At 41.7% G+C, this 24,611-nt stretch overlaps 1 protein-coding gene across 1 annotated transcript in view; it reads right to left on the bottom strand.

Moving 5' to 3' along the window:
* Positions 1-24,611, bottom strand: part of LOC124117810 (disheveled-associated activator of morphogenesis 1-like) — a 180,056-nt gene that overhangs the window by 118,860 nt on the left and 36,585 nt on the right. Inside the window, exons 2-3 of the mRNA XM_048403044.1 lie at positions 20,955-21,134; positions 19,996-20,085 (exon numbers count right to left, since the gene is read on the bottom strand). Of these exons, the coding sequence (XP_048259001.1) occupies positions 19,996-20,085; positions 20,955-21,110 (246 nt within the window). The 5' untranslated portion in view covers positions 21,111-21,134. The remainder of the gene's footprint in view (positions 1-19,995; positions 20,086-20,954; positions 21,135-24,611) is intronic.

Here is a 24,611-nt window from a genome sequence, read left to right as displayed (position 1 = left end):
ACTTTTAAAAAATATGTTAGAAATAACCATATTTTGAATCAAAGAGAATTTGTTTAGCTACATTTGCATTTTAGGGTAGGTTTAACTATACAACATGAAAATAATGTGTCTGGCCTAATTATTAACATAACATTTCTCAAGGGCGATAAATGTGTTTTTTTTAAACCAACCATAGATAGAAAACAGGACTGAAAGAGAAAACTCTTCAAGGTTCAGCGGTTCAAAAATTACACATGGAGTTTGTCTCACTAAATAAAATGTGCATTTAGGGAGGGGGGGGGGGGGGGGGGACTGTGGCCATTATGCAGAAGCCTGTTCTGACAGCTGTTGCATGCAGGGATATCTTTCTGTCTTCATCATTGACCCATCACAGGCTTTTAGGACAGCATTGTTGTGGTAACAGACATGTTACAGTTAAACACTGCCTCCCCTGGTCTGGTCACTGGTCATGTTAGTACTACTGCAGGTCAACAGGTGCTTGCTGCAGGTGCTTGTTATAATACAGTGTACCCATGGACACTGTGACTGAAGTATGTACAGAGACCTAGAAAAAGATGGGATGAGATTGGGCTGACAATTAACTGGCTGAAGGAGAAGTAAAAGAGGGAGAAAAGGAGAAAGAAATAAAGGGATAAGAAAAAGAGAAAATAATAATGAGGGAAGGAGTGATGGAGATAATGTGTGTTAAATCACAGAAGAAAAGTGCTTGGAAACGTAATGAACTATACTGAGTGAGTGAGTTTGGTTTTACGCTACTTTTAGTAATATTCCAGCGATATCGCAGTGGGGGCACTAGATATGGGGCTTGCACATTGTACCAATGTCAGGAGTTGAACCAAGACAAGTGAACGCTTTAACCACTAGGCTACCCCAATTGCCCCTGAATAACAAATTTGAGCCATGTTAGTTAAGACCTCAATAGTCCAAAAACCTGACTATCAGACAACTACTGGGAACATCTATAGACAACAAAAGGGACATTGTTGTATCTCCATGAATCAGTAATCCAGAAATAGGTTACCGGGGTAATGGAAATTTCAATAGGAAGGGAACTGTCTGGATTAAAAGGGGTTTCATTGTATTTCATATTTACAGTAACAAATAGTGTAAATGTTTCACAGGAATTACTTGTAATTTTTTTATGTATTTTATGCATTTTGACTAAAATTTCAACAGATATATACTACTCAAAAGAAGTAAAAGAAACCGGGTTTTTTCACTTGCCAGATTATCTATGGTCATATGCAAAAATCGGATGTTCTTTAACTTCTTTAGAGTAGTATGTAAATCTAAATAAACTGTGCGGTCTGGACAGCACTCTGTCTAATAATCAAATTTTTATGAAATACTATACACTGAAACAAATGTTTAGATTCAGATAGGTACACTCTGGTACAATATTTAAAATATAGACAACTGCCCTCACAGAAACTAAATATTTACACATGTTCATCAAATGTTGGCAACAGGACAATGTCAGACAACTATCATCACAAACTGTAACACTATCCCATTTTCAGACACCGATTGTCAAAACTTTTGTTTATAAATGAAACAATTTACACACCACAAATTGTTCCAAATATTGTTGCAACATTATCATCAGAAGCACCCATGACTATTTCCCTTTACACCTGACGTAATGACCAACAGATAAAATCCACTGGCCCATTATTCCATTTGTGCTGCCTATGTTTACAGAATCCCCTTGGTCTGGGCCGATAAGCAGAATTTAATCAGGAAAAGAAGGACTACTAATAACTGTGTTTGCAAAACAGAAACTCCAGACACAGACAAAAAATGGCAAAAATCAATAGCCACGGCAGGAACATCTTCTGAGGCAAGGGAGTTAACTGACCATTAAAGTCATTTCCACCCTTGCCAAACTAGGCTGGAATTATGGAGTCTGTGCATAGTAAAATCAAAATCACGCAACCAAATCGACATTCGGTTCATAAACAACCATGCAGATTTGGGTCAATTACAGGATTTGCAAAGTATGTGTATCGTCAACTCTTTGTCAACAGATTTGTTCCAAATCTTCCATGTTTTTAATGTGATTTGATGCACTTTGCAAAGTACCGGTAAGACCCGTTTCATTACAATATATGCTGAACTGAAAAAGAAACGTCACCATGGATATATGAGAAACCTTATTTGTCCAAACACTGTCAACATACTTTGAGACATATCAAATAGATGAAACTTGGCAAAACTGATCATCAAGGTTGAAATTAAACTGTAAATGTTCTGAAAGTGAAACACAACACTAGTCTCTGAGAAAATTGCATCACAAGTCAGTATCTCGTGTGTCCGCAATGTACATAGATGACTGCCATGCTAGGTCGATACATGAAATGGATGAAGCGGTTGATGAAGGCCATAGGCACTTTTTCCCACACTTTGAGGAACACCTGACACAGTTCAGCTGCAGTTGTCGGCCTTGGTCGGACATCATTCAGCCGTCTTTGAATCTCGTCCCACAGGTGCTCAATGGGATTTAAATCGGGACTGAGGGCAGGCCAGTGCATGGTTCTGATGCCATTCTGCTGGAGGAAGTCTCTTTTTTCTCTAGCAGTGTTGGCATGGGCGTTATCATGCTGAAACTTGTGGTTGCGGCAACGTGGCAAATGAGGTATGGCGTGTGGTCTCAAGACTTGATCAATGTACCGAGCTGCTGTGACACCATTGCCTCTCCCTGGTCAGATGTCTTGGAAGACCACAAGGCCGACCCTCTGCGCAAGACCAGTTCCACCCCACACCATGATGCTCGGACCATCCCACGAGTCTCTCTGGACAACATAAGCATCCAAATAACGTTTCCCACGGCGTAGCCAGACTCTCTCTCTGCCATCTGCTGTTGAGATACAGTAACGGCTCTCGTCTGAGAAGAGGACTCTTCTCCACTGCTGGTGGCACCAATGCTGGTGCTGTGTTGCCCACTGAAGACAGTCCCGGCAATGATGTGGTGTCAGAATGGGTCCTCGTTGTGACAGTGGAAGTGTCTGCTCGTCAATCATCGACGCACGGTGTCTGCACTAATGTGTCGCTGGTGTGTCCCCATGCTTTGTCGAGCAGTTTCCGCAGCAGTAACAAAGTGATCTTGAAGGTGCTGTTGCACAATCTGACGATCCTGACGAATCTGGTCTTACACTACGTGGTCGGTCTTCTGTAGTGTTGGTGGTCTGGTACTGTTGCTGGAGCCTGTATATGTTCCTTACTTGGACTTGAAATGTATTGGCTACTTGCCGGGCGCTTTGTCCAGCTTGCAATCATCCAAGGGCTTGGTGTCGCTGATTTCTTGTCAATCTTGGCATGTGGTAGCAATTCAATAACAAATTAATGTTATCTGATCTGGGCGGATTTTTATAGGGCAAGAAATGAGGGAACGCAATTTGCATGGAGCTCACGTGCATCTGGTTACCATGGCTGTTGCTGTGATGCGTTTGGGCAATTGGTTTTATTGCCATCTGCTTTGTTTTTTTATCATCAAATTTCATTTTTCCGTACTAGGTAATGATAAATTTTTGAATCTTTGACCAAAATTACCCAGACAACTTTTCATGCAATGTTACTTGGGGTGTCGTTCCTTTTGCAGTTCAGTATTGATCTTGATTATTGACCAGATCATCCTGACTGGGCACCACCATTTGTTTGTAGCAAATGCAAGTGATATGAGAAGTGAAATCTGATTGGTCAATAGGCATGATAGGAGGGACACAGAAGAGACAACTGATAATAGCCACAGGTGGCACTACGACCAAGCCCAGAAATTCCAGCCTAGTTTGGCAAGGATGGAAACTGGACTTTTACAGTCAGTTAACTCCCTTGCCTCGAGAAGATGCAGCAGGAATAGCTACAGAAATTGATTGTTCAATTTCAAACATTTCACAAAAATTGTATTTCTTTATTCATCACTTTCTCAGCCACATAGCTGGGATCTACAGCATGGAGGGAAACGATACGAGGACTTTATATAACTTAACATGTCAGTAGAACAAAGAAAGTGTTGAAATGTTTTTAACTTCTAATCACCTTTTCAGGGCAAACCCAAATGTTAACATTTCAGATGGAATGGAAAGAAATTCAAGGGTTGATTTTATTTACAATGGAATATATTCTATCCATGCAATTATAACATAACAAATAGAGATTTAAAGTTTGGCATATCTTCCTGATCAACATGCAAGATCGCTTTTCCAATTTCGCTGCCCATCTATCCTTTAAGTGGCTTTAGAATTCACTTTATCTAAGTATTATACTAAATTTTTTAAAAGATCTCATCCTTCACTTAAGGTTCAACAAAATAAACATTCAAAGATCACTACAAAATGCTATTTACAGACTGAAAGTCTGAGTGGCATGTTTTGTTGCCTTGAGAACCTGAAATGTTATCAATTATCCCAAACAGACTTCATCATAATAACACAAAATTCTAAGAAAATTAGACATTTTCTTCACAATTACATGGTAATAAAACACATAATCTAAGCACCTGTGTGGTCGCGGCATGCAGGTAACCCACACAAGCATCGGCACCAGTCTCCTTTATAACCCCAGTAATACCATAGCAACAATCACCAGGAAATATCATTTATCAACACATCTGCTTGGAAAAGAAACAAATTTTAGTGATTTGATCATTTTAACTAGCATTCATATCAGCCTAATTGGCTTGAAAGTCTGCTTCTCTTAAACCTCTCTTGAAACCTGAACAGATTGTATTTTTTACTATAAAATAAGATATTATTGCTAATATTTAAACATCAAACTATGGTTTGTAGTTGGGTAAATTAATCTTCACATAAATGTAGTTGTTAAGATAAAATCTGGTGAGAGTACAAATATATCCTGCATTCATGAACAGCACCTAAAATTTAAGTTGGTAAGTTGGTTCAAGTGTTTTACCTTCATGCTGTTTTCACAGTAATTAATACCAACCACTTTCTAATGGAAATTCAAAAACTCCAGAAAGCCACACGTGTTTTAATTTATTTAATTTATATACACACTGTAAAATGTTGAGATGGACACCATATAGACTTATCCTGGATTCCAAACTAAATGCCCTTGGCAGGCAATTGTTTTCGGAAAAAAATTATCATTTTGCTCCAATTGGTCAGTGAAATACAAGTCACCTCTACAAAGCCTTAATGTTAGGTATTACTTTAAAACAACATTCCATTTGGGAATTTGTACTGACATTTGGTGCATTTACTGACATTTTGTCCACTTACTCCTCTGGAGAAAGGAAAGTTGTGTCAGTTGGCACGAGCATAGCCATCTCAAGGTCATGTGTCTCTGTCAGTGCATGAAGGTCACATTCTAGCTGCTATAATGAAGTTGGACAAGCATGGAGAGAAGCCAGATTTCCAAAACAAATTGTACCCCAGCCTGTTTGTCCGTGGACTGAGTGAGTGAGTGAGTGAGTGGACTGAGTGGGCTGAGTGAATGAGTTGACTGAGTTGACTGAGTGAGTGAACTGAGTGAGTGAGCGGACTGAGTGAGTGGACTGAGTGAGTAAGTGGACTGAGTGAATGAGTTGACTGAGTGGACTGAGTGAGTGAGTGAGTGGACTGAGTGAGTGAGTAGACTGAGTGAGTGAGTGAGTGGACTGAGTGAGTGAGTAGACTGAGTGAGTGAGTGAGTGAGTGGACTGAGTGAGTAAGTAGACTGAGTGAGTGAGTGAGTGAGTGGACTGAGTGAGTGAGTGACTGAGTGAGTGATTGGACTGAGTGAGTGAGTGAGTGAGTGGACTGAGTGAGTTAGTGGACTGAGTGAGTTAGTGAGAGGACTGAGTCAGTGAGTGAAAGAGGACTGAGTGAGTGAGTGAGAGGACTGAGTGAGAGGACTGAGTGAGTGGACTGAGTAGTTGAGTGAGTGGACTGAGTTAGTGAGAAAGTGAGTGAGTGGACTGAATGATTGAGTGAGTGAGTGAGTGAGTGGACTGAGTGAATGAGTGAGTGAATGAGTGAGTGAGTGATTGAACTGAGTAAGTGAGTGAGTGAACTGAGTGGACTGAGTGAATGAGTTGACTGAGTGGACTGAGTGAGTGAGCGGACTGAGTGAATGAGTTGACTGAGTGAGTGGACTGAGTGAGTGGACTGAGTGAATGAGTTGACTGAGTGGACTGAGTGAGTGAGCGGACTGAGTGAATGAGTTGACTGAGTGAGTGGACTGAGTGAGTGGACTGAGTGAATGAGTGGACTGAGTGAGTGGACTGAGTGAGTGGACTGAGTGAATGAGTTGACTGAGTGAGTGGACTGAGTGAATGAGTTGACTGAGTGGACTGAGCGAGTTGACTGAGTGGACTGAGTGAGTGAGTGAGTGAGGGGACTGAGTGAGTGAATGTGTGGACTGAGTGAGTGAGTGAGTGGACTGAATGAGTGAGTGAGTGGACTGAGTGAGTGGACTGAGTGAGTGAGTGGACTAAGTGAGTGAGTGAATGAGTGGACTGAGTGAGTGAATGAATGGACTGAGTGAGTGAGTGGACTGAGTGAGTGAGTGAATGAGTGGACTGAGTGAGTGAGTGGACTGAGTGAGTGAATGAGTGGACTGAGAGTGAGTGAGTGGACTGAGTGAGTGAGTGAATGAGTGGACTGAGTGAGTGAGTGGACTGAGTGAGTGAATGAGTGGACTGAGAGTGAGTGAGTGGAGTGAGTGGACTGAGTGAGTGAATGAGTGAATGAGTGAGTAAGTGAGTGGACTGACTGAGTGAGTGAGTGGACTGACTGAGTGAGTGAGTGGACTGAGTGAGTGAGTGAGTGAGTGAGTGAGTGAGTGAGTGAGTGAATGAGTGAGGAAGTGAGTGGACTGACTGAGTAAGTGAGTGGACTGAGTGGACTGAGTGAGTGGACTGAGTGAGTGAGTGAGTGAGGAAGTGAGTGGACTGAGGGGGTGAGTGGACTGAGTGAATGAGTGAATGAATGAATGAGTGAGTAAGTGAGTGGACTGACTGAATAGGGTGGGTGGACTGACTGAGTAAGTGAGTGGACTGACTGAGTGAGTGAGTGGACTGAGTGGACTGAGTGGACTGAGTGAGAGGACTGAGTGAGTGAGTAAATGAGTGGACTGAGTGAGTGAGTGGACTGAGTGAGTGAGTGAGTGGACTGAGTGAGTGGACTGAATGGACGAGTGAGTGGACAAGTGAGAGGATGAGTGAGTGGACGAGTGAGTGAGTGAGTGGACGAGTGAGTGGACGAGTGAGTGGACGAGTGAGTGAGTGAGAGAAAAGTTTGTACTTTCTTTACAATTCAGATCCCGCACACAAATTGTGTTCAGATGTTTTAACATATTACAAAATCAGAGTGAGTGAGTGAGTGAGTTGGGTTTTATGCTATATTTTAACAATATTCCAGCCATAAACATGTAAGGAGGCTACAAGAATACGCTTCACCCATTGTACCCATATGGTGAATCAAACCCAGAGTGTGACAAATGAACACATTAACCATACTACATGTGGGGAACTGAACCAGGGGCTTTGTTGGGAACACTTTAACCACACTTCATGTGGGGAACTGAACCAGGGGCTTTGTTGGGAACACTTTAACCATACTACATGTGGGGAACTGAACCAGGGGCTTTGTTGGGAACACTTTTACCACACTTCATGTGGGGAACTGAACCAGGGGCTTTGTTGGGAACACTTTAACCACACTTCATGTGGGGAACTGAACCAGGGGCTTTGTTGGGAACACTTTAACCATACTACATGTGGGGAACTGAACCAGGGGCTTTGTTGGGAACACTTTAACCACACTTCATGTGGGGAACTGAACCAGGGGCTTTGTTGGGAACACTTTAACCATACTACATGTGGGGAACTGAACCAGGGCCTTTGTTGGGAACACTTTAACCACACTTCATGTGGGGAACTGAACCAGGGGCTTTGTTGGGAACACTTTAACCACACTTCATGTGGGGAACTGAACCAGGGGCTTTGTTGGGAACACTTTAACCATACTACATGTGGGGAACTGAACCAGGGGCTTTGTTGGGAACACTTTAACCACACTTCATGTGGGGAACTGAACCAGGGGCTTTGTTGGGAACACTTTAACCATACTACATGTGGGGAACTGAACCAGGGCCTTTGTTGGGAACACTTTAACCACACTTCATGTGGGGAACTGAACCAGGGGCTTTGTTGGGAACACTTTAACCACACTTCATGTGGGGAACTGAACCAGGGGCTTTGTTGGGAACACTTTAACCATACTACATGTGGGGAACTGAACCAGGGGCTTTGTTGGGAACACTTTAACCACACTTCATGTGGGGAACTGAACCAGGGGCTTTGTTGGGAACACTTTAACCACACTTCATGTGGGGAACTGAACCAGGGGCTTTGTTGGGAACACTTTAACCATACTACATGTGGGGAACTGAACCAGGGGCTTTGTTGGGAACACTTTAACCACACTTCATGTGGGGAACTGAACCAGGGGCTTTGTTGGGAACACTTTAACCACACTTCATGTGGGGAACTGAACCAGGGGCTTTGTTGGGAACACTTTAACCATACTACATGTGGGGAACTGAACCAGGGGCTTTGTTGGGAACACTTTAACCACACTTCATGTGGGGAACTGAACCAGGGGCTTTGTTGGGAACACTTTAACCACACTTCATGTGGGGAACTGAACCAGGGGCTTTGTTGGGAACACTTTAACCACACTTCATGTGGGGAACTGAACCAGGGGCTTTGTTGGGAACACTTTAACCACACTTCATGTGGGGAACTGAACCAGGGGCTTTGTTGGGAACACTTTAACCATACTACATGTGGGGAACTGAACCAGGGCCTTTGTTGGGAACACTTTAACCACACTTCATGTGGGGAACTGAACCAGGGGCTTTGTTGGGAACACTTTAACCACACTTCATGTGGGGAACTGAACCAGGGGCTTTGTTGGGAACACTTTAACCATACTACATGTGGGGAACTGAACCAGGGGCTTTGTTGGGAACACTTTAACCACACTTCATGTGGGGAACTGAACCAGGGGCTTTGTTGGGAACACTTTAACCACACTTCATGTGGGGAACTGAACCAGGGGCTTTGTTGGGAACACTTTAACCATACTACATGTGGGGAACTGAACCAGGGGCTTTGTTGGGAACACTTTAACCACACTTCATGTGGGGAACTGAACCAGGGGCTTTGTTGGGAACACTTTAACCACACTTCATGTGGGGAACTGAACCAGGGGCTTTGTTGGGAACACTTTAACCATACTACATGTGGGGAACTGAACCAGGGGCTTTGTTGGGAACACTTTAACCACACTTCATGTGGGGAACTGAACCAGGGGCTTTGTTGGGAACACTTTAACCACACTTCATGTGGGGAACTGAACCAGGGGCTTTGTTGGGAACACTTTAACCACACTTCATGTGGGGAACTGAACCAGGGGCTTTGTTGGGAACACTTTAACCATACTACATGTGGGGAACTGAACCAGGGGCTTTGTTGGGAACACTTTAACCATACTACATGTGGGGAACTGAACCAGGGCCTTTGTTGGGAACACTTTAACCACACTTCATGTGGGGAACTGAACCAGGGGCTTTGTTGGGAACACTTTAACCATACTACATGTGGGGAACTGAACCAGGGGCTTTGTTGGGAACACTTTAACCATACTACATGTGGGGAACTGAACCAGGGGCTTTGTTGGGAACACTTTAACCATACTACATGTGGGGAACTGAACCAGGGGCTTTGTTGGGAACACTTTAACCACACTTCATGTGGGGAACTGAACCAGGGGCTTTGTTGGGAACACTTTAACCATACTACATGTGGGGAACTGAACCAGGGGCTTTGTTGGGAACACTTTAACCACACTTCATGTGGGGAACTGAACCAGGGGCTTTGTTGGGAACACTTTAACCATACTACATGTGGGGAACTGAACCAGGGGCTTTGTTGGGAACACTTTAACCATACTACATGTGGGGAACTGAACCAGGGGCTTTGTTGGGAACACTTTAACCATACTACATGTGGGGAACTGAACCAGGGGCTTTGTTGGGAACACTTTAACCACACTTCATGTGGGGAACTGAACCAGGGGCTTTGTTGGGAACACTTTAACCATACTACATGTGGGGAACTGAACCAGGGGCTTTGTTGGGAACACTTTAACCACACTTCATGTGGGGAACTGAACCAGGGGCTTTGTTGGGAACACTTTAACCACACTTCATGTGGGGAACTGAACCAGGGGCTTTGTTGGGAACACTTTAACCACACTTCATGTGGGGAACTGAACCAGGGGCTTTGTTGGGAACACTTTAACCATACTACATGTGGGGAACTGAACCAGGGGCTTTGTTGGGAACACTTTAACCATACTACATGTGGGGAACTGAACCAGGGCCTTTGTTGGGAACACTTTAACCACACTTCATGTGGGGAACTGAACCAGGGGCTTTGTTGGGAACACTTTAACCATACTACATGTGGGGAACTGAACCAGGGGCTTTGTTGGGAACACTTTAACCATACTACATGTGGGGAACTGAACCAGGGGCTTTGTTGGGAACACTTTAACCATACTACATGTGGGGAACTGAACCAGGGGCTTTGTTGGGAACACTTTAACCACACTTCATGTGGGGAACTGAACCAGGGGCTTTGTTGGGAACACTTTAACCATACTACATGTGGGGAACTGAACCAGGGGCTTTGTTGGGAACACTTTAACCACACTTCATGTGGGGAACTGAACCAGGGGCTTTGTTGGGAACACTTTAACCATACTACATGTGGGGAACTGAACCAGGGGCTTTGTTGGGAACACTTTAACCATACTACATGTGGGGAACTGAACCAGGGGCTTTGTTGGGAACACTTTAACCATACTACATGTGGGGAACTGAACCAGGGGCTTTGTTGGGAACACTTTAACCACACTTCATGTGGGGAACTGAACCAGGGGCTTTGTTGGGAACACTTTAACCACACTTCATGTGGGGAACTGAACCAGGGGCTTTGTTGGGAACACTTTAACCACACTTCATGTGGGGAACTGAACCAGGGGCTTTGTTGGGAACACTTTAACCATACTACATGTGGGGAACTGAACCAGGGGCTTTGTTGGGAACACTTTAACCACACTTCATGTGGGGAACTGAACCAGGGGCTTTGTTGGGAACACTTTAACCATACTACATGTGGGGAACTGAACCAGGGGCTTTGTTGGGAACACTTTAACCATACTACATGTGGGGAACTGAACCAGGGGCTTTGTTGGGAACACTTTTACCACACTTCATGTGGGGAACTGAACCAGGGGCTTTGTTGGGAACACTTTAACCACACTTCATGTGGGGAACTGAACCAGGGGCTTTGTTGGGAACACTTTAACCACACTTCATGTGGGGAACTGAACCAGGGGCTTTGTTGGGAACACTTTAACCATACTACATGTGGGGAACTGAACCAGGGGCTTTGTTGGGAACACTTTAACCACACTTCATGTGGGGAACTGAACCAGGGGCTTTGTTGGGAACACTTTAACCACACTTCATGTGGGGAACTGAACCAGGGGCTTTGTTGGGAACACTTTAACCATACTACATGTGGGGAACTGAACCAGGGGCTTTGTTGGGAACACTTTAACCACACTTCATGTGGGGAACTGAACCAGGGGCTTTGTTGGGAACACTTTAACCATACTACATGTGGGGAACTGAACCAGGGCCTTTGTTGGGAACACTTTAACCACACTTCATGTGGGGAACTGAACCAGGGGCTTTGTTGGGAACACTTTAACCACACTTCATGTGGGGAACTGAACCAGGGGCTTTGTTGGGAACACTTTAACCATACTACATGTGGGGAACTGAACCAGGGGCTTTGTTGGGAACACTTTAACCACACTTCATGTGGGGAACTGAACCAGGGGCTTTGTTGGGAACACTTTAACCACACTTCATGTGGGGAACTGAACCAGGGGCTTTGTTGGGAACACTTTAACCATACTACATGTGGGGAACTGAACCAGGGGCTTTGTTGGGAACACTTTAACCACACTTCATGTGGGGAACTGAACCAGGGGCTTTGTTGGGAACACTTTAACCATACTACATGTGGGGAACTGAACCAGGGGCTTTGTTGGGAACACTTTAACCACACTTCATGTGGGGAACTGAACCAGGGGCTTTGTTGGGAACACTTTAACCACACTTCATGTGGGGAACTGAACCAGGGGCTTTGTTGGGAACACTTTAACCACACTTCATGTGGGGAACTGAACCAGGGGCTTTGTTGGGAACACTTTAACCATACTACATGTGGGGAACTGAACCAGGGGCTTTGTTGGGAACACTTTAACCACACTTCATGTGGGGAACTGAACCAGGGGCTTTGTTGGGAACACTTTAACCACACTTCATGTGGGGAACTGAACCAGGGGCTTTGTTGGGAACACTTTAACCACACTTCATGTGGGGAACTGAACCAGGGGCTTTGTTGGGAACACTTTAACCACACTTCATGTGGGGAACTGAACCAGGGGCTTTGTTGGGAACACTTTAACCATACTACATGTGGGGAACTGAACCAGGGGCTTTGTTGGGAACACTTTAACCATACTACATGTGGGGAACTGAACCAGGGCCTTTGTTGGGAACACTTTAACCACACTTCATGTGGGGAACTGAACCAGGGGCTTTGTTGGGAACACTTTAACCATACTACATGTGGGGAACTGAACCAGGGGCTTTGTTGGGAACACTTTAACCATACTACATGTGGGGAACTGAACCAGGGGCTTTGTTGGGAACACTTTAACCATACTACATGTGGGGAACTGAACCAGGGGCTTTGTTGGGAACACTTTAACCACACTTCATGTGGGGAACTGAACCAGGGGCTTTGTTGGGAACACTTTAACCATACTACATGTGGGGAACTGAACCAGGGGCTTTGTTGGGAACACTTTAACCACACTTCATGTGGGGAACTGAACCAGGGGCTTTGTTGGGAACACTTTAACCATACTACATGTGGGGAACTGAACCAGGGGCTTTGTTGGGAACACTTTAACCATACTACATGTGGGGAACTGAACCAGGGGCTTTGTTGGGAACACTTTAACCATACTACATGTGGGGAACTGAACCAGGGGCTTTGTTGGGAACACTTTAACCACACTTCATGTGGGGAACTGAACCAGGGGCTTTGTTGGGAACACTTTAACCATACTACATGTGGGGAACTGAACCAGGGGCTTTGTTGGGAACACTTTAACCACACTTCATGTGGGGAACTGAACCAGGGGCTTTGTTGGGAACACTTTAACCACACTTCATGTGGGGAACTGAACCAGGGGCTTTGTTGGGAACACTTTAACCACACTTCATGTGGGGAACTGAACCAGGGGCTTTGTTGGGAACACTTTAACCATACTACATGTGGGGAACTGAACCAGGGGCTTTGTTGGGAACACTTTAACCATACTACATGTGGGGAACTGAACCAGGGCCTTTGTTGGGAACACTTTAACCACACTTCATGTGGGGAACTGAACCAGGGGCTTTGTTGGGAACACTTTAACCATACTACATGTGGGGAACTGAACCAGGGGCTTTGTTGGGAACACTTTAACCATACTACATGTGGGGAACTGAACCAGGGGCTTTGTTGGGAACACTTTAACCATACTACATGTGGGGAACTGAACCAGGGGCTTTGTTGGGAACACTTTAACCACACTTCATGTGGGGAACTGAACCAGGGGCTTTGTTGGGAACACTTTAACCATACTACATGTGGGGAACTGAACCAGGGGCTTTGTTGGGAACACTTTAACCACACTTCATGTGGGGAACTGAACCAGGGGCTTTGTTGGGAACACTTTAACCATACTACATGTGGGGAACTGAACCAGGGGCTTTGTTGGGAACACTTTAACCATACTACATGTGGGGAACTGAACCAGGGGCTTTGTTGGGAACACTTTAACCATACTACATGTGGGGAACTGAACCAGGGGCTTTGTTGGGAACACTTTAACCACACTTCATGTGGGGAACTGAACCAGGGGCTTTGTTGGGAACACTTTAACCACACTTCATGTGGGGAACTGAACCAGGGGCTTTGTTGGGAACACTTTAACCACACTTCATGTGGGGAACTGAACCAGGGGCTTTGTTGGGAACACTTTAACCATACTACATGTGGGGAACTGAACCAGGGGCTTTGTTGGGAACACTTTAACCACACTTCATGTGGGGAACTGAACCAGGGGCTTTGTTGGGAACACTTTAACCATACTACATGTGGGGAACTGAACCAGGGGCTTTTTTGGGAACACTTTAACCACACTTCATGTGGGGAACTGAACCAGGGGCTTTGTTGGGAACACTTTAACCATACTACATGTGGGGAACTGAACCAGGGGCTTTGTTGGGAACACTTTAACCACACTAAGCCAACCAACAGACCCTCCTAAATCGGAAGGAAAATTATTATTATTAACTTGTCTGTATGTCAGTAAATATATATTGTTTGGTGCTGCTTCACTACTGTATACTGGCTTGGAAAATAAAGAAAGAACTTCACATAATATACCACATTGGGCAATCAAATCTGTATCATTAACAACATGAAAGATGTCTTCCCCAAGAGGCCACCAACTTGCAACCCCTCAAGGAATTAGACCTCCAGACTGATGAAGTCTTCTCCTCATACATTACTCCATAAAATACTTGAAAGGAAACAGATGCTTTGGCTGCTTGACCATCAATGACCACTGACTACTGCACATTTGACAACCCAGACAGATTAAACTCAGTTAGTTGCTCAAGGGACTTCTGTCTTATTTCCTATGGTGCTGATCAGAGACCAATACATGCTCTGGCTGTCGGTTGCATACAAGTGCCTACAAGGCTAGATCATAAACACACACTTTAGAGAGCATGGGGTCACTTTCAGGATGCCGGTGGTCAGTGAAGGGAATTAAGTGGGCCCTGAAGCCTAGTAACACTACAGTGGACAAGTCTGTCTGCAGTGGAGGTAAGGAGGACGGTTAGCACATACAATTTCACATCAGATGCTTTTGTCATAAACAGTTATTAAATGTTTCTGTTTTGTGTTGTTTGTCGTTTAATCCTCAAACTACGACCTATCCTGTGCAAGGCTAAGTGAATGAATGAGAATGCCCACACATCAATACTTTATGTCCCAAGTGTTCAAGAAACCAAATACATACAGTACTTCTCCTGGTAATCAGTGGTGAGCTAAGTGTACATGATCAGAAACACTATGTATTTGCATACAACACATTGAATTTTTTTAAACAGATTTAGGTTCAAACCATGAAATACATGGAGATAACATAAATACAGCCTCATGTAAGGTGGTATGAGTACATGAGACTGCAAAATGCTCTGTTGATGACAAATTAACTATAGCAGAAGAATGGAAGATGTATGGAAGAATCAGGTTTTCTTTAATTTCTTTTGAGAAGTATATTAGGAATATTACCACAGCTCTCAGCAGAGGGGGTACCTCTGATGGTGTTTCAATTCAATATCTATTTCTAATCTCCCATTGATTGACGCCTGCATGACTCACTGGTTCATACACAGAAGAAGAAGATGTACATAGGAATATTAGACTGATGCTTGGTCTCTGAAAGTATATAATTTTGATTGAAACAAGTTAAACATTTAAATTGAAAAGGAGCCCCAGTGAGATGGGAGTTGAACCTGTGCAAAATCTAGACTTGCTTAATTTCGGGATATAGCAATACACTTAGGGCTGGGCCGAAGGGGAAATAATATGACATACTAATAGACAGACTAATGGTAATGTATTTATGATGAATTCCCTATGTTCTCTCCTCAATACAACACCTCTGAAATCATGAAAAGTTAATGCGTAATAACATCATTGAAAGATGATGCAAAAGTCAAATTTTAGAAATTATCCATAGCAGCGGAAATATTCTAGATTTCAATGTCAGAAGTAGTTTTCAATTATATATTGGACAACATGTTACTGAGAAGAAATTCTCGATTGGTGAAGTACTTGTTCACAAAGGTAACGTTACACATTAGCAACATACTCTCATCATGTATCCATCCATCACATACTATATTCCACAGGACTAGTTACAGATGAGTCAAACATATTGACTCACTGTAATGACCTATGGCTGCATCAAGACGGTGTGTAGGCATTACATGATATTTAGTTCTGATTACTGATGACTATTGGGAAATTCAGGGAAATACTAGCAGGCCAGACATCAGCCATGTAATGACTGGATGACAGGCACAGGAGACTCCATGCTGTAAACTTGGTCAATTATTAAAGGCAAAATGGGCTGCTTCACATTTGCTTTTTACTTTGATGAATGTTTTGCTTGTTTGTTTCTGGTTTAATGCTGCACTCAGCAATATTCCTGAGGCCACTATCAACCAAGTCACCAACCTCGACCATCTGATCTATTTAGTCGCCTACTCTTCACACCAGCATTGGTGCTTGTTTGTTTTCTCAATCCATGCAAATATTTTACATTTTGTAATACAAACTGAAGTAAACACACAAAAAAAACAGAAAATATGAAGAAGGTGGGGAATGTCCACAACATATTACTAACACCATTAACACACATTAATGGGGATGTTTATGGCCAGCAACACAAATATGATCCAACAATTTGAAAGATGAGAGGAGTCAAACATATTGAAAACTTATTTAGGATTCGAGTCCAGAGATGAAAAAGGAAAACTCAGCCGTTACACAGGCAATGTGCACTACTACATGTGATTGCTGTTGGATGCAATTAAGTCTGATGCACAGATACTGCTGAGAAGAGCAATCATCGGAGCCTAGGCAGGGTAGAATGCTAAAACCTTTCTGTTAGAAGCCAACTCTGAGGTGAGATGGTCAAATTATTGACTAATACAGATCTAACAAGAAGCAAAGTATTGATTAGTGTGTGAAGAAGGTCCAGTTTTTGTGCCTGTCCAATGGTATCAGTCCCCCTTGTGGAGTGGGGGAAGCCCTTACATGCTCAAATTGGATCACTACAGATGCTACAAGCTACAAGAAGCCTGTCATATTTGATTCGACAACAACTATCTTTTAGTTTGACCTGAGGCTCTAATGATAATGAAACAAGACAGAAACCACTGGCAGGGGTCATTGTCTGGACACGATAGTTCTAAGGCACAAATAGTGAAAACATTTCCCATTGTGGAACCAAGGATGATTATAAGAAGCTGGAGGAACACTTATACCTAAGCTATCAGTTTTACTATTACCTGGGAAAACAATAAATGAAGGGCAGTTGAATAAAAAAATCCAAAATAAATGGAACCGTTTACACCCTGAAACATAATGTTGACATGAGTGAGTGAATTTGTGGTCAAAGCTGTTTTGAATGATATTGACAATTGGGGTGAAATTTGGATTAACTAATACAACCACACATCTGCCTCTTCTATGAACAGTTTGACATCGAAAGCATGCGGTTTCTGGGCTTCTCTCGTGGCAGCAGCCGCACTATCAAAGTCGAATACACTCATCCTAACATTCATGTATCAGCCTGTATGTAGATCTTACTCACATGCAGCGCCCCTCAGCGATTTATTCAATTTTTCCATACCTCTCGTTGCCATGATTAAATCTTGCCGCCACTGTATGCTTGCGAGCCACCGGATATGGAAGTACACTAAACTAAAAGCCGGACAATACTGTCCAAGGGGAGGTAACTCCTACCGTTTAAATTCTTTTCACTCTGGAAAAACCCATTGACAATCGGGGTGAAATGTGGGTTAACTAATATAACCACCAGATCTGGCAGCGGCATGTTATCTTGAACTCAGGAAGAACTCTGGATTGAGTGAGTGAGTTTGTCCTGCCATGAAAACAAATAATGTGTATGATAAATTATCCCTAATGCTTCCTGGTTTTCTGGTTAGCTGTAGATCTGAAGTTATATATATGTATACTTTACAAAAGAAGTTAAGGACCCACATGATTCTTTCATATTACTATAATTAATCTGTCATGCCATATCAGATTAACTACAGTAACATGAAAGAATCAGATGGTTCTGAACTTCTTTTGAGTAGTACAGTATTTTCCTGAACATTTGATCTATACTGAATCTGAACAGCAACCTGTGATCTTCATCTACGAGAGCTTGCCACCATTTCACTCAAGGCTGTGATCAGGATCTCCATATTTATTTTTTAATCCACATAAACTGCTATCCATGATCTGGCCTACCAGAATCTGTGTGTCTTGTCTCTGATCATGGAAAAGTCATAGCACAGGAGCCTACGACAGTGAGGGAGTCATTTGTTACAGCGGTGGTAGGCTTGAATTTTTCATTCATGAGTGGACCGCCCCCGTGATCTAGTGGTAGAGCGTCCGACCGGAGAGCGGAAGGTCCGGGGTTCGATCCCCGGCCGCGTCATACCAAGAGACGTTAAAAGATGGTACTTGTTGTTACCCTGTCTGGCGCTCAGCATTAAGGGGCTAAAACAAGGACTGGTCGGCTCGGAGTCAGTATACTGTGTCTGAGTGGGGTATTCATGTTAAACTGCGGCATGGTATCTCAGTGAGCTAGCACTATAAATCGGCATCAGTCCAGACTAGTACAAGCAGCCACACACGCCACACGCTATATAAGTGCAATAATCTTGGACGCGACGTTAAATCCAATTTCACCTCACCTCATTCATGAGTGTCCAAATTCATGCCATTGTTTTTGCAACCCTCACCAGGCAATTGCTCACTTTTCTCTGTGACTATCACAGAGGATACATAGAGATCATTAGCCGACCATTAGAGACCATTAGTTTTGTATCATAAATATCATATATTAGGTATAAAATTTGTATTAGATGAGCCTTTGGCAAGCGTAATACATATTTTCTGTTCTTATATATTATACAGAAGCACATAAGGGTAATAATATCTTTTTCCATAAAATAATTGAAGTTTATGACATATTGTTATTCACTATTGTAACTGTACCGCCCCTTTTATGATATAGTGCTGAATGATTTGCAGCCATGGCTGTTTACATAAGCTGTAACACATCAGGAATGTAACTATCTAATCATTTCGGAAAAGTAATGCAATAGATTTTGGAGGAAGTAAACCCGACATCTATGTACAGAGCGTACTAAAAGTCATTCCTGCTAAATATTTGTATATTTATTGGATTGTGATACCATGTTCATCAAACTGGTTTATTGCATCAAGTATCAAACTGACCATTATATGATTAACTGTTTCCCAATTAGGGACTTGTCATATATACTGAACAAAACAAGTTCAGGATCATGACTATGTGCGCTGGGTCTATACTACATACATATATCCCTGATAACTTTTGTTCAGTATATTACAGGGATGGTGTGCTTCAATTTTTTATACATGGGTGCACAAATTGTTTGGAACACTTTTCTTCACATTTCCAACTGTCAGTGTGCCAGGTATTTGGCCATTTTGTCTATGAAAAAGAATTCTTACGCACCACACATAAGAGCACATGCATGTATCATGATATGTATCGGATGATGAGCAAGGTATTATGATACATATCAGCCCTATTAATTAAATTGATTAAGTAATGGTTTGTCTAAAATAAAAACAAAGAGTAATCTCTTGTTTTCTCTGTTATAGTACAATGAGAATAAATTCATGCCACTTTAGTCAGAAAAATATATCTTTTGATATGTATCATATCCTGAACAAATTGTAAACAATAGTATCAAGATACATATATTTATGACACTGCTGATATATACTCATGTACTCTTGTCACAAATTTCATACGGCATAATGACACGATCCTTGTTGGCATCTAAAGAATTCACTACTAGGACAAAGTTAATGTCTCCCTGACAACATGGTGCACTGCCCAGACACAATGGCAATGGAAAGAAGAACTGGTGTATCCACTTGTCACACAAGAGCTGTTGTATACAACAAACACATCTATTTTCACTTACCTTTTTCCTGCTGCAGTAAATCTGCCATTTCTTCTCAGGCGGGAGATTGTACATGGCATCTCGATGAGCCTTGTCCAGATCCAATTCCGCCTGCAAGATGATAGGTGAGAGTTATCTCCTCTCATTTTGAAGTTATTCTGATTTGTGTTCCAAGTTCATTAGAATCAAGTCTTTTAATCTGATACAATATCTGCGTGTGTGAGGATCTGAGTATCAATAGGGTTCGTGTCAGGTGAGCTTTCTAATTAGCGAAACACACTGTCTGGGTTTCTAAATTCTCGGTATGAGTGAGTAAAGCATAACGACTATTTCCAATTGTATTATGTAAAGGATTAATGCTACGCCATTATGATAGTGTGAATATTTAATACATCCTGTCACTTCTGAATGCCATGGCATCTACACCCAAAAGGGAATACCATCAAAGGATAGTGTGTTCTGTGGGGTCTCTTTTGTACAAATCGAAAAAATCTGACTCACGGTGTTAAAAGCTGAATCATTTTAGGAGGATGACATCTGATTGCAACAAGAACAAAGCTTCATTTAAATTGGGGGGTTTGCTCCTAACTCTCATCTGTTTAGACTGACATAAACAAATGACTGAAATATAGTTATGTCAAAGGAATAATGAAATAAGGAAACCTAGAGTCTCTTATTATAGAGCTGATAAGGAGAGCAGAATGGAAATAATGGCTCAAATATTTGATATTATCTGTGCTAGGTACTATAAGCATGCATCAAACCATATCATAATGGATATAAATTTATATTCACAAACAATATAACAACAAAGCTTCCATTGCAGTAGATGTTGATATTGTTCAAAATGTGATTATTTTAATGTTCTTATTTTCATAAATTTTCATTTACTGCAGATATGGGCCTCTCAGCAGGTCGCAATGCTGACTTGGCAATAATTCATGCAATCAGGTTACAAGAGGTTGGTGCTTGACACTCACCACAAGTTCCTCAAATTTGGCATTAAGTTCGGCTTCATCTGTTGGCATGGGTATATCCAGAGCAAGGGGTTTGGGGGGAGAGTCATAGTCCACACACTTGATCTCTGGGGGTCGGCTTCCCCCCAGACACCAACAGATCCCCTGTTTACCTGGCATCGTCTCTCCTTACCTGGGACTCAGCTGCAACAGCAAACAACATCAACTCAAACACTGAATAACAACATTAAGATCTACAACTACTGCCAGTTCTGCTGCTTCTATACAACAGCCAATGTTGTGACAATGCTACAACTTGCAATTTTATTTTGATAATGTTTCAAATGGTATTTTAAATGATAAAGTGCTATAAGTGGAGACAATGTTCTAGGTATGCTTCAGGTATTGATGCAAAAGTGCTACAAGGGAGGCACTGTTCTCTTAATGCTTCAGATATTTATATGCTAAAGTGCTTACAAGTGAGACTGTTCTAGTAATGCTTCAGATATTTATAAGCTAAAGTGCTACAAGAGAGACTGTTCTCGTAATGCTTCAGATATTTATATGCTAAAGTGTTTACAAGAGAGACTGTTCTAGTAATGCTTCAGATATTTATATGCTAAAGTGTTTACAAGAGAGACTGTTCTAGTAATGCTTCAGATATTTATATGCTAAAGTGCTACAAGAGAGACTGTTCACGTAATGCTTCAGATATTTATATGGTAAAGTGCTACAAGGGAGGTACTCTTAATGCTTCAGATATGTATAAGCTTAAGTGCTTACAAGTGAGACTGTTCTCGTAATGCTTCAGATATTTATAAGCTAAAGTGCTTACAAGTGAGACTGTTCTAGTAATGCTTCAGATATTTATATGCTAAAGTGCTACAAGGGAGACTGTTCTCTTAATGCTTCAGATATTTATAAGCTAAAGTGCTTACAAGTGAGACTGTTCTAGTAATGCTTCAGATATTTATAAGCTAAAGTGCTACAAGAGAGACTGTTCTCGTAATGCTTCAGATATTTATAAGCTAAAGTGCTTACAAGTGAGACTGTTCTAGTAATGCTTCAGATATTTATAAGCTAAAGTGCTACAAGAGAGACTGTTCCAGTAATGCTTCAGATATTTATAAGCTAAAGTGCTACAAGAGAGACTGTTCTCGTAATGCTTCAGATATTTATAAGCTAAAGTGCTTACAAGTGAGACTGTTCTCGTAATGCTTCAGATATTTATATGCTTAAGTGCTTACAAGTGAGACTGTTCTAGTAATGCTTCAGATATTTATATGCTAAAGTGCTACAAGAGAGACTGTTCTAGTAATGCTTCAGATATTTATAAGCTTAAGTGCATACAAGTGAGACTGTTCTCGTAATGCTTCAGATATTTATAAGCTAAAGTGCTACAAGAGAGACTGTTCTCGTAATGCTTCAGATATTTATATGCTAAAGTGCTACAAGAGAGACTGTTCTCGTCATTCTTCAGATATTTATATGCTAAAGTGCTACAAGAGAGACTGTTCTAGTAATGCTTCTGATATTTATAAGCTAAAGTGCTTACAAGTGAGACTGTTCTCGTAATGCTTCAGATATTTATATGCCAAAGTGCTTACAAGTGAGACTGTTCTCGTAATGCTTCAGATATTTATATGCTACAGTGCTACAAGGGATGGGGGGAGGGGGGTGTTACAAGTCTTTAGAATGTAATCTTAGGGTCCTTTACTCAGTAGTATTTTTTCTGCTTAGTCCATAAAACGCACACAAATCAAGGTCAAGCTGTGAAGTTGAATCTAAAATGCGAAATCAGTTCTATGGGTATGCAGATCATTAGTCTGACTGTAGCAAAACATGGGAGTCATCTGGTTCTGCTTTCATTCCATTGCTGCAATTAACTGCAAATACCAAGAATCGTGTTGTTAGATCTAGTTATATATAACTTTTACAAGATTTTAGCATGTTTACAATAAACGGTAAAGTTTTAATTTACACATATTTTTTTTAATGTTTCAATAGTTCTTAGTTGTTTCACACTAAACAGTAAATCCCATCAGGAACCTCATTAATTCCAACACCTCGTTTTCCAGTAGGGATGTGTGGTTTTTGTTCATCCAAAACCTGCAGCAGACAGCTCATGTTGTATTCCCCTCTGTGGAAGTGCAGCATTTTAACACAAATAACTGCTATGCTACTCCATTCGTTTTTGGCTTTGCACCATGGAGATTACAGGTTAGAAAAAGTCCTTTGTAACCAATGCTTGTTGTAAGAGGCAACCAAATGGAGCTGGTGGTCAGGCTTGGTGACTCACAACGATGATGTGGTACGTTGCTCATAATATCAATCACTGGTCTAGACTTATTTACAGGCCGCCACTATTTGGCTGGAATATTGCTGAGAACAGCATTAAAAACAAACAAACAAACAAACTCGACTCTCTTTGCTGTATATATGCTGTGTCAGTGAGCATAGTTCAGAAAGTATACTGACTTGGAGTGTTTCTTTATACAATGGAGGACAGATACCTCTGGAATAATGTCACTGATAAATATCTTAAAGTGTTTAATTTCTTTTGATTGTTTTCTTAAATGGAAAGTTGTTTCAGTATCAGAAATATATTAAAAAAATGTACAACATAATACCTCCTTTCAGCATTCTGTAGAGTTAATTTATTCAACGTAATTCTGAGCCTGAGGAACAACAACAACAAAGCCCCTTTCTTCCAAGGGCCATATAACATTGTGATATCCCATGGTGGCAGCCCAGTCAGGCTTGTCCACATCGGAAAGTCGATCCTGACAGAGGAAAATATGTATGGGCACACGCCAGTCATGGACAGTGGGTTTTTTAACACTCGTTTGACCTGTTTGTCAATAGGTCAGATACCTGGCGACGACTCAGGTGGAAACTCCTCACCCATTTCTGGTTGTGTACTTTATACAGGTGTGGGGAGGGTTTACTGGAAGCAGAGCTACAGACAAGCTGCATATTTGCATAAAAATACCCCCCAAAATATTTCAATTAATTTGCGTATAGAAACGCGTGCATTAAATGAAAAACACAAATGTATAAAACATATATATAAGTATGCAAATACCCAGTGAAGCTTTTTCAGCTTTTAGCAACAGAGCTAATTTACGAAACACAATTTACGAGTTAATTTACGTTCTGAGTTAAGCCTATATTAAGAACCTTTACATACATCTAAAACATTATTTCAGTGTGTTTTAAATCTCAAAATGTTTACTCATTTTGGGAAAAACCCAATAGAGTGATGAATAGGGGAGTGAAAAAATATTGGTTACCTAATGAAAAATGTAATAACCCAATAAAAAAAGAAACCTTTGAGAAAAAACTCAATTTCTCAAAAAGTTATCTGGAGCTCTGCTAGAACACTCTTGTACATAATAATAATACAAGTATAAAAATCATTATGTTCATCTGGCCTAATTGCAATATACAAACTGTATATATTTCCGATTATATGATATTTACTTAGTTCACATTTTGTATCAATTACATCTAGCAGATTCTTTTTTAATTGTACATGATTACAATTTAACATTCTGTGTTTGAATACATTTATTGGCAATGAATATATGAATTTGGAAATTGACCTTTTGATTCAGTTGATTATTACGCATATATCGTCATGTATAAAATATTTATGAGTGGAACATGGCCTTTTGATTT

The sequence above is a fragment of the Haliotis rufescens genome, unplaced genomic scaffold (assembly GCF_023055435.1).
Source record: "Haliotis rufescens isolate VD_foot unplaced genomic scaffold, xgHalRufe1.0.p SCAF_3, whole genome shotgun sequence".
NCBI classification, from domain to species: Eukaryota; Metazoa; Mollusca; class Gastropoda; order Lepetellida; family Haliotidae; genus Haliotis; species Haliotis rufescens.
Note: the sequence above shows the minus strand (reverse complement) of the source record. Positions and strands in the feature narration are given on the sequence as shown.